At 43.7% G+C, this 12,252-nt stretch overlaps 1 protein-coding gene across 1 annotated transcript in view; it reads left to right on the top strand.

The window, feature by feature from the left end:
* Positions 1-5,320: 5,320 nt before the first annotated feature.
* MAP2K1 (mitogen-activated protein kinase kinase 1) overlaps positions 5,321-12,252 on the top strand; it is a 102,178-nt gene continuing 95,246 nt past the window's right edge. The window contains exon 1 of the mRNA XM_004453133.4: positions 5,321-5,851. Within this exon, the coding sequence (XP_004453190.1) occupies positions 5,772-5,851 (80 nt within the window). The 5' untranslated portion in view covers positions 5,321-5,771. The remainder of the gene's footprint in view (positions 5,852-12,252) is intronic.

Below are 12,252 nucleotides of genomic sequence, written 5' to 3' on the forward strand. Positions count from 1 at the left end.
GTGTCACTTGCCCAAATCAGGGGAGGAAGAGACGGTTGGGCACCAATTTCAGCTACTGATGAGTAAATTCAATGGGCTAAGGTATAATCCTGAGAACGGCTAAAGTTTGAGCCTATCCAAGTAAGAAAGAGGCCGGGAGCTGCCATCTTAACTCCGCTCTTGGCACACGGGGAAGCGGGGCGGAGTGAGGTTCACAGTGCTGGTGAGGACTGGCTTCTTTCTATCCAGATCAGATTGCAGGTGTAGCTGGGGGGACCTGCACCAGCCTCTCTGGGAAATTACCAGCAAAGCCACGGGGGCTGATGACTGTCCTACTTTGGCAGCACAAGCTGCCCTGAGAGCTATTCTGTGGCTGGAATTGGAAGCTCCATTTCCCAAAAACAGGGAAGGAGGAGACGGTTGGCCACTAATTTTGGCTACTGATGAGTAGACTCCGCTGGCTTTGGTATAACCCTGGGAACAGCTAGGGTGTGAATGTGTCCAAGTGGGAAAAAGGCCGGTGGCCACAATTTTTCTCCATCCCAACTTGAGGGGAAGCCAGGACCAAAAATCTAAATAAATATAATAAATCTTTAAAGAAAATGAAAGACCCATCCTGGGCTACTCCCAACAGGAGCAATCTAATCAAGGTCCTTAAATGATCTATTCTAATCAAAGATTAACAATAGGTTTAATTTAAGAACATAATTTTCTGGGGTCCACATAAAATACTCAAACCAACAGCCAGAAATGATGTAATCCCTTCCCTTTTGTTGAATATTTGGAAGTTCAGATTTTAGCTATTTAAATAATACCATGCTGACATTCTTTTACAAAGCTTTCATAATTCCCTCACAAGAGATTCATAGAAGTGGGATTACTGAGTCAAAGAATGTGAATATTTTTGAAAACCAAATTGTTTTACAGAAATCTTTTATCACTTATTCTCTTTGCAGCAGATTATGCTTACATGATAAGAACTCACCACTGTCACCACTTATTTAGCCCCTATGTGTTAGTCACTGTTCTTTCATGATTTCATTTAACGGTCACAACGATTTGATATAGTAGGCAGTAGTATTCTCATTTTACAGGTGAGTTAACTGAGGCCCAGGGAGATTAAATAATCAGCCCAAGTCAGAACTAGAATTAAACTCATGTTCTTTATCATAAGTTCATGCTTTTTCATTTGTTTTGTTTGAGTTTGAACTTCAGTTATAGAGGATTGAGTCAAAAGCAGGGAAGCGGCTGTGGCTCAATCAGCTGGGCTCCCGTCTACCATATGGGAGGTCCTGGGTTCTTGTCCCAGGGCCTCCTTGTGAAGGCAGGCTCGCCCATGCCTGCAGAGAGCTGACGGCCTGTGCCCGTGAAGAGCTGGCACAGCAAGATGACACAACAAAGGGAGACAAGCAGGCACAGAAGAACGCCCAGCGAATGGGACACAGACAGCAAGCAAGCTGAAAGGAAGGAGGGGAATAAATAAAAAATAAATAAATAAAATAAAATAAAAGTAGTCTTCAGTCCTGACGCATTTTCATCATTGGTTGCCCTTGTATTTCTTGGTTCCTCACATTTGCAATCCCACTACATTATGTACATAGCGGATGAACCATGTGAAAATGTCCATATTTGACTATTTTTCAGCTACAAACTGGCAACTTCATACTGTTTAACTTAATACTTTTGTTACAGGGTTTATCACAATTGTGGCCACCTGTTAACATACATATATTTAAGTCCTGTTGTCACCTATATGAGCCTTTCATGAGCACCTATGTTAGGCACTCAGGAGAAGTTGACAGAACTGATAAATCACCACCTGTCTGAAATGGAAATCAGGGAAATTCTCCTATCTTGGAGTAGTCTATAAGCTTTAATCATTATGTGTTTTAGTTTGCCAAAGGGCTACTGATGCAAAGTACCAGAAATGGGTTGGCTTTTATAAAGGGGATTTATTTGGGATAAAAGCTTACAGTCTGAGGCCATGAAATTTTCAAATTCAGGCACCATCAGAGGTGCTTTTTCTCATCAAAGTCAACTCTTGTTGATCCTGTTTTCTGGCCATGTAGTAAGGCAAGATGGCTGCCCATCTCTGCTGAGATCTCTTTCTTACCCTCCCAGCTATACCATCTTCTGGAGCTCAGCTGTGGACAACCAGGCATATGGTTTATTTCTTTCTGGGCCTGGACAGACTCAGCTACTCCACTTTCTTCTTGAGTTCAGCTGCAAGCTGTCAGGCATATGGCTCATCTCTCCCTGGGCCTCAGCTCTTTGAGCCTCTGTGAGGCTTCTTTCCTTGCAGCTCAGCTGTGGATGAAACTGGAGTCTTTTCTCTCACATTGCGGGGTCAAGTATGGTGGCTTCCTTTATCTGTGCCTCGTTTTTATCAAACCCAGCAAGAGGGCAGAGATCCAACCTGAGTCATGCCTCATTGATGTAGCCCATTTGAAAGGGTCTCACATCCATAGGAATGGATTAGTTCATAAACATAATCTTTCTCTTTTTGGGATTCATAAAATAATTTCAAACTGCCACACTAGGGCAGTCTTTTTTTTGGTTTAATAATATTACCCAATGGAGGCAAACCCTTGCAGCAGCATTCATAGACTCAGTATTTTGGTATTGGAAGGAACATCACATTTTTTTCACATGGTAAAAATAAGGCCTTGAGAAGTTCAATTAATTGCTCAAACTTTCACTAGTATTTATTTACATTAGTTAATATAAAACTCTATTAGAATTCAGATGTTCTGTCTTGCTTCTCAGTATATATTATTGGAAAAAGTTAGTTTCAGTTAACTTTTTAGTGTTTATTATTTTACTCTGATGCTAACATTGTACATGGTTAATTTGGAAATTTGCAAATGGAAAAAAATAGAGAAAATTTTAAACTATTGTGTAATCCCATCACCATCTAGATAACCACCAGTTTATAATTTGATATATAGCCTTTTAATCTTTTAAAAATAAATATAAACTTTAAAATAATTTTTCAAAATTGAAACAATTACAAACTGATAGAAAAATTGTGCAAAGAACTTTTGCCCCTCAACCATTCGAGAATAGGTTGCCTACATGATATCCCCTCATTCTCTAAAACTTTATTGTATATTTTCTACGAGTAAGAACATACTCTTACAAAACTACAAGACAATCATCAAAATCAGGATACAAATATTGAAATACTACTATCATCTAATCCTCAAAGATCCATTCATGTTTTGCCAATGTTCTCAATAATGTCCTATATTTAGTTATTTAACGTCCAGTTCATTTAGTTGTCATGTGTCCTGAGTCTTCTTCAGTTTAAACAACTTTGATCTTTCCTTTATGGACTTGGCAATTTTGAAGGGTACAGGTTAGTTATATTGTAAAATGCCCCTCAATTTGGATTTGTCTAATGTTTCCTTGTGATTAGATTCAGGTCATTTGTCTTTGGTAGGAATATCACAGAAAAAAGCAGTGTTGTGTTATTCTCATTGCATCCTCTAAAGTGGCATATGATTTCTCTTTGTCCCCCTATGAATGATGTTCATTTTGATTACCTGATTAATGTGGAATTAGCCAGTACTACTGTAAAATTACTCTTTCCCCCTTTGTAATTAATTGGTATTTTGTGAGGAGGTACTTTGAAATTATGTAAACATCCTGTACTTCATCAAACTATTTTTTAAATTTGTTTATTTCAGTATGGACTTGTTTTAGTCAATGGATGATAATCTATTCCCATTGTTATTTATTTTAATGTTCAAATAATCTGAGATTTGGCCAATGGGAGCCCCTTTAAGGGGTTTCTGTACCTTTTGAAATGTCTTTGTCATTTTTGAGCATTTCCTTGCTGTCTTGCACAAGATATTCCAGGCTCATTTGTGAGTCCCCTGATCACTTCTGGAATCATTCATTTCTCTAAGACGCCCCAGCTTCTTTTAATGAAGAATGGTATTTAGAAGCTAAAACTGCTCTTGGGGAGTCCCTACTCTTAGGCCCACTCAGTGAACAAGCTTGGGAACACATGCATACGTGCATACACTAGAACTGGGACTGGAGGTGTGTGAAATGCTTGCCTCAGGTGCAAAATTTAAAGGGGTGCCAAAAAATTCAGTAATCAAGCTAAAAAATATTTTTATGAAAAAAATTCTTTAAATCAAAATTAATGGTATACATCCATGAAGAATATCAAAATTTTACATAAAGACAGACCCACATCCACGTACCATGTATGCACATTTACTATTTTATATATATTGAAAACCATTATTGCATACCGATACCTTCAATTCCAACACAACACCATTTGGTTCCCTGTCATTTTCTCCCTTTCCGTATTTGCAACTTCATTCTCCCACAGTGAGAAACTTGGCTCCATCATCCTTAACATGTTTGCTTATTTGATCAATCATTCTGTATATAAGCAATCTCTCATCTAAGTTGCCATGCCTCTTCCAGCGGGAGGCCCTGCTGTCCCTACGTGGGCTTTAGGGCTGGAAGACCCTGTGAGGGCTCCCTGCCCACCTTCATGCGAGGCACCTCCTCTCCCTCTCGCTACAGCCTCCTCACCTGCAGGGGCACTGAAACTACACTCTGGACTGCTCTGTCACAGATGCTTACTTAGTTGTGTACCTTCTTTAGAGCTGAATACTTTAGGAAGGGGAAAGGGAAGCGTAAATGTACATTTTTGAGTAGGTACTGTGCCTCTTAAAATTTTTTTTATTAAGCTCTTTATTCACATGTTATTTCTTTAAGTTTCATGCAACGAGAATTACTGGATGAAAGAGACTTTTAAGACTTAAAAATATATATATTACCAATCTGCTCTCAAAAAAGGTTGTGCCATTTTACAGTCATATTAAAACTGGGTACTCATCTCCCTGCACTCTCATCAATAGTGGATATTACCATAAAATTATACATATTTGCCAGTTTAAAAGTCTCCACAAGTGTGCTATGCCTCCACACGCCTCTCCTCTGCACATGAGAAAGGGCCCTTTTCTTATTTATTTTATTTTTGTTTTATTGTGTTATTCCATTTCCATCAACGTGTCTCGACCGTAGGGGCTCCAGCCACCGCAAAGAAGGAGGCCGCTCAGGACTCTGTCCCGCTCAGCATTGGCCGGGACGAACGTACCTGGCAGCTCACTGCAGGAGCCAGGACTCAAGACCCTCTTTCCTTGTGAGGCCACCTACTTGCCTCCGGGCAGCAGAGGGCGCTGTGGAGCCCACGCCGAGCCCGCCCCCGGGGCTGAGCGCCCAGGCTTCGTGACGTATTTCCGCGTCATCTGCTGCCGAGGCTTTCTCCCATTGGCTGTCGGCGAGGCAATGGGGCGGAGCCGAGTGGAGGTGTGGAGAGACGCCGCAGCCCCGGGTGGGGTGGGACGAGGCTTGCCCGTCCCCGCCCTTCCCCCGCCCTCCCGTCCCTCCCGGGGACCGCTGCTCGGAGCGCGGCGGCGGCACTTCTGTGGGTTGCAGCACCCCTAGGGTTCTGTGCGCGCACAGCGGAGCCGCCGCAGCCGGAGAACCGGCGGACAGAGGGAGGAGGGAGGGAATCCCGGGCCGCCACGCGCAGCCCTCTCAGGCCGGCGGGGAAGCCCCTGGGTTCCCGCACGCCGGGCCCTGGGCGGGTGGGGCGGGGGTCCCGGGAGACCGCCGCCGCCCCTCGGCGCTGACGGGACGGTGCGGGGCTAGCTCCTCGAAGGCAGTCCCGGGACCCGTGGCCCCGCGCGGCGGGTTCCGGCGGCGCAGAGGGAGGAAGAAGCCGTCCTCCGGGAGCTGGAAGCGCCTTCCACGGGTTCAAAATGCCCAAGAAGAAGCCGACGCCCATCCAGCTGAACCCGGCCCCGGACGGCTCCGCGGTTAACGGGACCAGCTCGGCGGAGTGAGTACGGAGTGGGCGGCGAGCGCGGGGCCGGGACGCCCCCTCCAGGGCGCGCGGGGCTGCTGTCGGGCTGGGCACCTCTGTCTCGGGCTGGCAGGGGGCGAGGACCTCCCGCCGCCGAGATATCGGTGACTAAGCACTGATTGTGTTCCTGACTCAGACCAGGCAGTGGCCCCAAGGAGCCTCGAATGCCCCCTTTCCCGACCCTTTCTGTTGTTCCTGGCTCCTTGCCACCCCCCTTCCCCCAAGAAAATTAAAGCTCGTTCACCCTGCCCTCCCCTCCCCCCGGCTGTTTTCCAAATGTGATTCTCTGGAATTCCGGCGTGAAACAGGGTGAGAAGGGGGTGAATGCCTTGGAAAGGCTTAAGATCGCATCTGCGCCTCTGAGACTGGCTTACGGAATCAAGTGTGGAGTCGGGACCAGCGAGCAGCGGCCGCACCTTGATGCCTGGCACCTGTGGGCGGGGAGTCCTTGGCTGAGGGCCGGCTGCCTGCCCAGTGCCGGCGTGGGTACACGGACCTCCCCGCCTTCTTTTCCCTTGCTGGCTTTGGGGACTTCTGGTCCTTGCGTGTCTTCATGGGAACTGTTTTGCCCGGAAGGGCAGCAGCTCTCCTCTTATTTATCTGACTCTTCAATTATTTATTCATTCATTCACTCACTTATTCAACAAATCATCTCCTCATCACTGACTCCCTTGGCTTTCTTCATTTCACCAGGAACCCTAAACTCCTGACCTGAGCACCATGGCTATGGAAACCACTCTCAAGGTGTTCCATTTCTATGGCTTCCAGTGTTGCTCACAAACCAGTACTTTTTTTTTTTTTTTTCTCTTCCATTAAATGACGGCGAGGCTGTTTCTTGGGGGCTTCTGAGCTCCCACAACTGTTTTTGGGCCCTAGGTGAGAGACAAGACTATGTGAAAGAGAACCAGCTAGCTAGAGAAAATAACAGAAAAGGTCAGGTTCTTACCTTTGACCTGCACACTGGAGTCTTTAGGAAGCTAGCTGATAAAACGAGTAGAATAGGACAGGAGTTCTTAACCAGGGGTCCACAGAAAGATTTCAGGGGGTCTGTGAACTTGAATTGAAATTCTCAAAACATTATTCTTGTGGGGATGTGTTGGTGAGGGTGTGATTTATTTATTAAATAATACACAATATAGTGTGGACTTAGTAAGGGGTCCGTGGTTTTCACTTGACTGGCAGAGGGGTCCGTGCAACAAAAAAGGTTAAGAACCCCTAGAGTAGGGAGACCTGGACCTTCTGCCCTTTGTTGATTTATGTAGCCATCCTTCCTCTCCCTAGACTTTATCAGCCTGGGGACCTGCTGACTTGGTGACTCTGCCCATTCTTGTAATGACCACAAGGTTAGTGGTGGACCTGTGGTATGAATTCACCCAGATTCCCCAGACCTGCTCCCAACAGACCCCTTCTATAGACACCCCCTCAGGCCTGTAGTGTCTGTTTTACATGATTCTGACTTGTACAGGTCGGTGGATTGCATTGTAAACATTTGTTCAGTTTTACTGTACAGAATTTTGTTCTCTTAAACCAAAAGTCTCTCAAGGGCAGAGGGTTCATTATTAACCCTCACTGTTGGCAGGACAAGTTTTGACCACAGTGGATTCTGGCTGAATGTGTGGCCTGCTCATCATTCTGTTCGATTTGGAGGTGGGTACTAAGTGGAAGTACCTGTTATTGTTCTGCTGGTATTTATGACACCACAGCTATATTCTTGCAAGAGGGAGAAATTTTATGCACAGAAAACAGTACTGGGAGCGTAAGAAGAAACTACCCTGGACTTGGTAGCAGAGAAATTTGGGTGGGAGTGGGAGGCTGAAAACAGTTGTTAAGAAGCTGGGCTCTGAGTTAACCTGGATTTGAAGCCTTCTGCTGCTTGTGATTGTGACCTGGGACAAGTCTCTTAGCCTCTCTAAGGCCCAGGTTTAGGTTTTTCACCTGCGAAATGGCGGTAATGAAAGAACTGCTTAGGGAGGTTGTGAAGATTAAAGTCAGGTAAAGTAGTTGATACAAAATAAATCTTCAGTAAATGTTAGCTGCTGGTGCCTTTTTTACTGGGTACATGCTGAGAAGGCTAAAAACTGAAAGGTAATTTCTATTCATGGTGATGCGTGCCTGCCTGTTAAGGTGCCTTTGCTCCTAGCCAAGTGAGTCTCTCCCTAGCTTAGTTTTCCATGCCATCTGCATCTACCTCTGTGACTCATTGCTTTGTTACAATAGGAAGCATCTTTGTGTAGGCTGCCTGAGACAAATAAGAACTGTTTCCCTTTAATTTCTTGGCTCTATTGGGGGAAAAGCTGTCCCCACATTTCCATCTTTCACCTTCCAGAGTGTTTCTCAAGCAAAGCTTCCCCTATCTTGGGCTGCTAAAGATAGAAAGAGCTCTTTTGTTTTAATGATTTCTCTGGTTTGACTAGAGCACAGTTTTGAAAATTATCATACAAAGTGAACTGAAGAAGAAAAAAAAATCCACTGGCAGTAAAGAGCTCTTGATACCAAATTGACAAGATTGCTTATTGCCTTTGGTTCCCTGGCACCTGGGGATTTACCTCTAACTTAACAGGGCTGAGTTATATAGGATCTAAAGTTCATACAAGTTTTGGGAGTTCTGGGGGAAAAAAAAAAAAAAGTAAAAATATTTTTCATTTGCAACTTTTGCAAAAATGTATAAGCATATTGCTAGGGTCCTAAGTGTAGAATGAAATAAATTGGAAAATTGAAAATAAGATCATATTCCCTGCTTAAAATGTTTTAGTGGTTGCATTGCAGTAGACTAAAATGCAGGCTCCTTATGGTGGGCACCAGAGCCTGAGCGATCTGCCTGCTAAGGTCCTCCCATCCCCACCTCTAACCACACTTCCTGCCTCTCCTTTCTTCCACTACACTGGTCCTCTTTCACTTCCTCCATGCGATGGTCTATATTCCCTCCTGGCCCTTGTATAATATATGCTGTTCCCTTTGCCTGGAATGAATCATTCCTCCCTCTTCCCTAGCTAGTGAAGAAGCGGTCTTCACCTCTGCTTAAACATGATTCCTCGGAGATGCTTACAGACTACCTAAAGTAAGGTCCCTTTTTTTATGCCAGCTAATTTTTTTTTTTTTGAGGTACCAGGGATTGAACCCAGGATTTCATGCATGGGAAGCAGACACTCAAACGCTTGAGCTACATCCACTCCCTGCTGGTTTTTTAATGACAGTGATCACTGTCTATATTTACTAGGGTGTATACCATAAACTATAAGCATAGGGCTTCATTCTTTCAATTCACCACTCTATAAGTAGTGCCTAGAATAGTACTGTAGCAGTTTGATATTATTTATGAATTCCAAAAAGAGATATTGATTATGTTTGTAAACTGGTCTTTTTCTCTGGGTGTGATACCCTTTGTGTTAAATTAAAAGGCCTTACCTTTCCTTGATTAAATCAAGATTTGGGCTTTGATTCGACCATGTGAGTAGGGCATGCAGGGTTGAGTCCCCTTGGTGGCCTATATAAATGGACACTTGATCAAGAACACAGAAGTAGATACACAGAGAAGAACACAGAGGAAGAGACAGCTCCAGTAGACATGGCAGAGGCCTCGGGAAGATGAACCATTAGCCTGATAGTTTGCAGCTGATCTTCTGAAGAGAACAGAGTGGCTGAGCCTGGAAAGAAATGAGCTCCTGGGAGAGAGACAAGCCTTATGCCAACCTACAGCTGAGATCTAAGGAAGCTGGGCTCATGGAGCTTGAAGAGGAAGAGGAAGGCTGAACCCTGGAAGACGTTGCTTACCATCTTGCTTCAACACGTGGCAATAGAGTTTGGTAAGGAAATAACCTAGAGTTGGACTCTTTTGGGCCTTGTAACTGTAAGCTTTTACCCCAAATAAATACTATTTATAAAAGCCAACAGATATCTGGTATTTTGCATCAGCACCCCTTTTCACTGACTAATGCAAATACCTAGCAAATCATGAAATTTTTAATACTTGCATAATGTCTTTAATAAACATTCTTATACTTTCTCATTTTTCCCCCCTTTACTCCCTGTGCCCCCCACCATTTCATTTCACAGGCACTCATTCACCCACTCTTCGATATTTAATATATTGCCTCATAATTCTGCCGATTATATGTGTACCCTTGGGAAATAGCGTTGTTAAATGTGTTTCTGTGTTAGGATACTGAATGGTAGTGTGCTGTAAATCTGCATTAGTCAGGATAAACTAGGTTATGTTGAGGTAACAAGCAAGAACAAAATCTCAGTAGGTTAATACTCATAGGTCAGCAGCGGGTTCTGCAGATTGGTGTCATTTGAGAACCCAGGGTAATAGAGGCATCATCTGTGAAAATGCTTACTAAGAAGGGAATCATGCGATCCACATTCTTGCTCATAAAGTTTCTGCCCAGAAGTGACACTTGTCACTTTTGCTCATGTTTCATTGGCCAAAGCAAATCATGTGGTAATGACCATCAGAATGGTAGGAAAGTACAGTCCTACCATTTTCTTGGAAGGAAGAGAACCAGGATTATTTGAAAAGAAGCAATGACCACCACAGTCATATTTTGGTTTCTTACCTTTTTAATTGAATACCATGTTTTTGAGATCTGTGCTTGATGCTATATGTGTATCTAGTTTGTTTCTCTTGGCTATAGAGTAATCAGTTATGCACGTACCACATTTTACTTATTCCCCTAGATTTAGACATCAGCATTTTTTCCAGCCCCTTGCTGCCTTAAACAGTGCTGTTACCATCATCCTTGTACACATCTTCTTTTGGACCCTTGTGAGACTCGTTCCTTGTAGTGGGATTGCTGGGTTTTAGACCACCTGCCTCTCTTTCCAAGATGAAGCACATACTTAATCTCTCTCTTTGTTTCTTAAAGAACTCTTTTAATTTTCATGAGATCCTTGAACCCTGTTTAGATCTCAGTAGAGAGGCAGGGTACTTCCTAAGACTTGGCAGTTTCTTTACTCTTAGGCAAGTACTTTGTACTTCCTGACTTAGTTTCCTTACCTGGAAAATGGGGGTGATAAGGATTTCCAAAATCCTTATGGTGGCCTTATCAGAGTCTCATTTTCTACCTCTGTCCCCTTCACTCATCCACTCCAGCTACACTGTCCTCTCTGCTGTTCTGCAGCCACAAATTCCTGTCTCAGAGCTTTTGCATATGCCCTTCCTTCTGCCATGAATGCTCTTCTCCCAAATATCCACCTGGCTTACCTCCTAGATACCTTCAGACCTCTTCTCGGATGTCTCTCAGAGACCATCCTTGACCACTCTACTTTAGTGCTTCCTGTTATTCTGCCTTATATCTCTTTGTAGCAGTTACCATTACCTGGTATTGTCTTATATAATTATTTGTTGTCTGCATCCTCCCCCACACTAAAATGTAAGCCTCAGGAGGACAGGTCCTTTTCTTTGTTCTTGCCTGCTGTGTAGAACAATATTTGGCATGTGGTCGGTACTCAATAGATATCTTTTGATTAAATGACTGGTTGAACAGTCCCCACTTCGGATTACTGAGGATTAAACAAGATAACATATATGAGTGCTTTGGGGAAGCAGCTGTGCCTAAGCAGTTGAGCTCCCGTTTACCTCCATACGGAGGACCTGGGTTCAATCCCCAGGACCCTCTGGTAAAAAAACAAACGAAAAAAACGCATCTCAGACCTGTGCAGCATGGAGAGGCATAGCACCAAAAAGATGGTGATGCAACTAGATAGAAAAATAAAAAGTGCTTTGAAAGCCATACAGTGCTCAAATGACTCAGAAGGTGTGTTGCTTGGCCTTGGTGGCATCCACAGATTTTGGATTTTGACCTGTTCTATGTAGCAAAACACAATTATGGCATTCAGAACAGAGTTTATAGCATCAGCAGTTCTGCCAGGTTTGTAAGGAACATACATCACACAGGAAGGGGACAGAAAGGTTGAGGCAGATTGATGTGTTCTTTTGGGGTCTCTTATTACCTTTTCTGATAATAATGATTTTTAGCTTTTGAAGTGATTTTACACTGATTAGGTGGTTTTGAAGTTGGCTGCTTTTGGGCCATTGATGTAATGACTAATATGGGTGCTGCCTTTTGAAAACAGCTTGAGGTGAAAAGTAATGCCTGCTGAAGCCTGTGTCCTTGGAAGAAGGTCTCTGGTATTGCAGCAGATACAGAAATGGCAAAGAGATGCATAAAGGCGACTTAGCCCATGGCAAGGAAATGTATGGAACTTGTATTTGAACATAAAAACTTGCAAAATTCTGCTTTTGCTTATTTATGCATCTTTGAATGAAAGGAAGAGGATACTTCGGTATAGTAGCAGTTGGCCCTGCTTTATCTATCCAACTTGATTTTCCTCTTATTTCCCAACTCACCTGCTGAGGTCCATACTGACTGATCTCT

Source organism: Dasypus novemcinctus, chromosome 3 (genome assembly GCF_030445035.2).
Source record: "Dasypus novemcinctus isolate mDasNov1 chromosome 3, mDasNov1.1.hap2, whole genome shotgun sequence".
Lineage (NCBI taxonomy): Eukaryota > Metazoa > Chordata > Mammalia > Cingulata > Dasypodidae > Dasypus > Dasypus novemcinctus.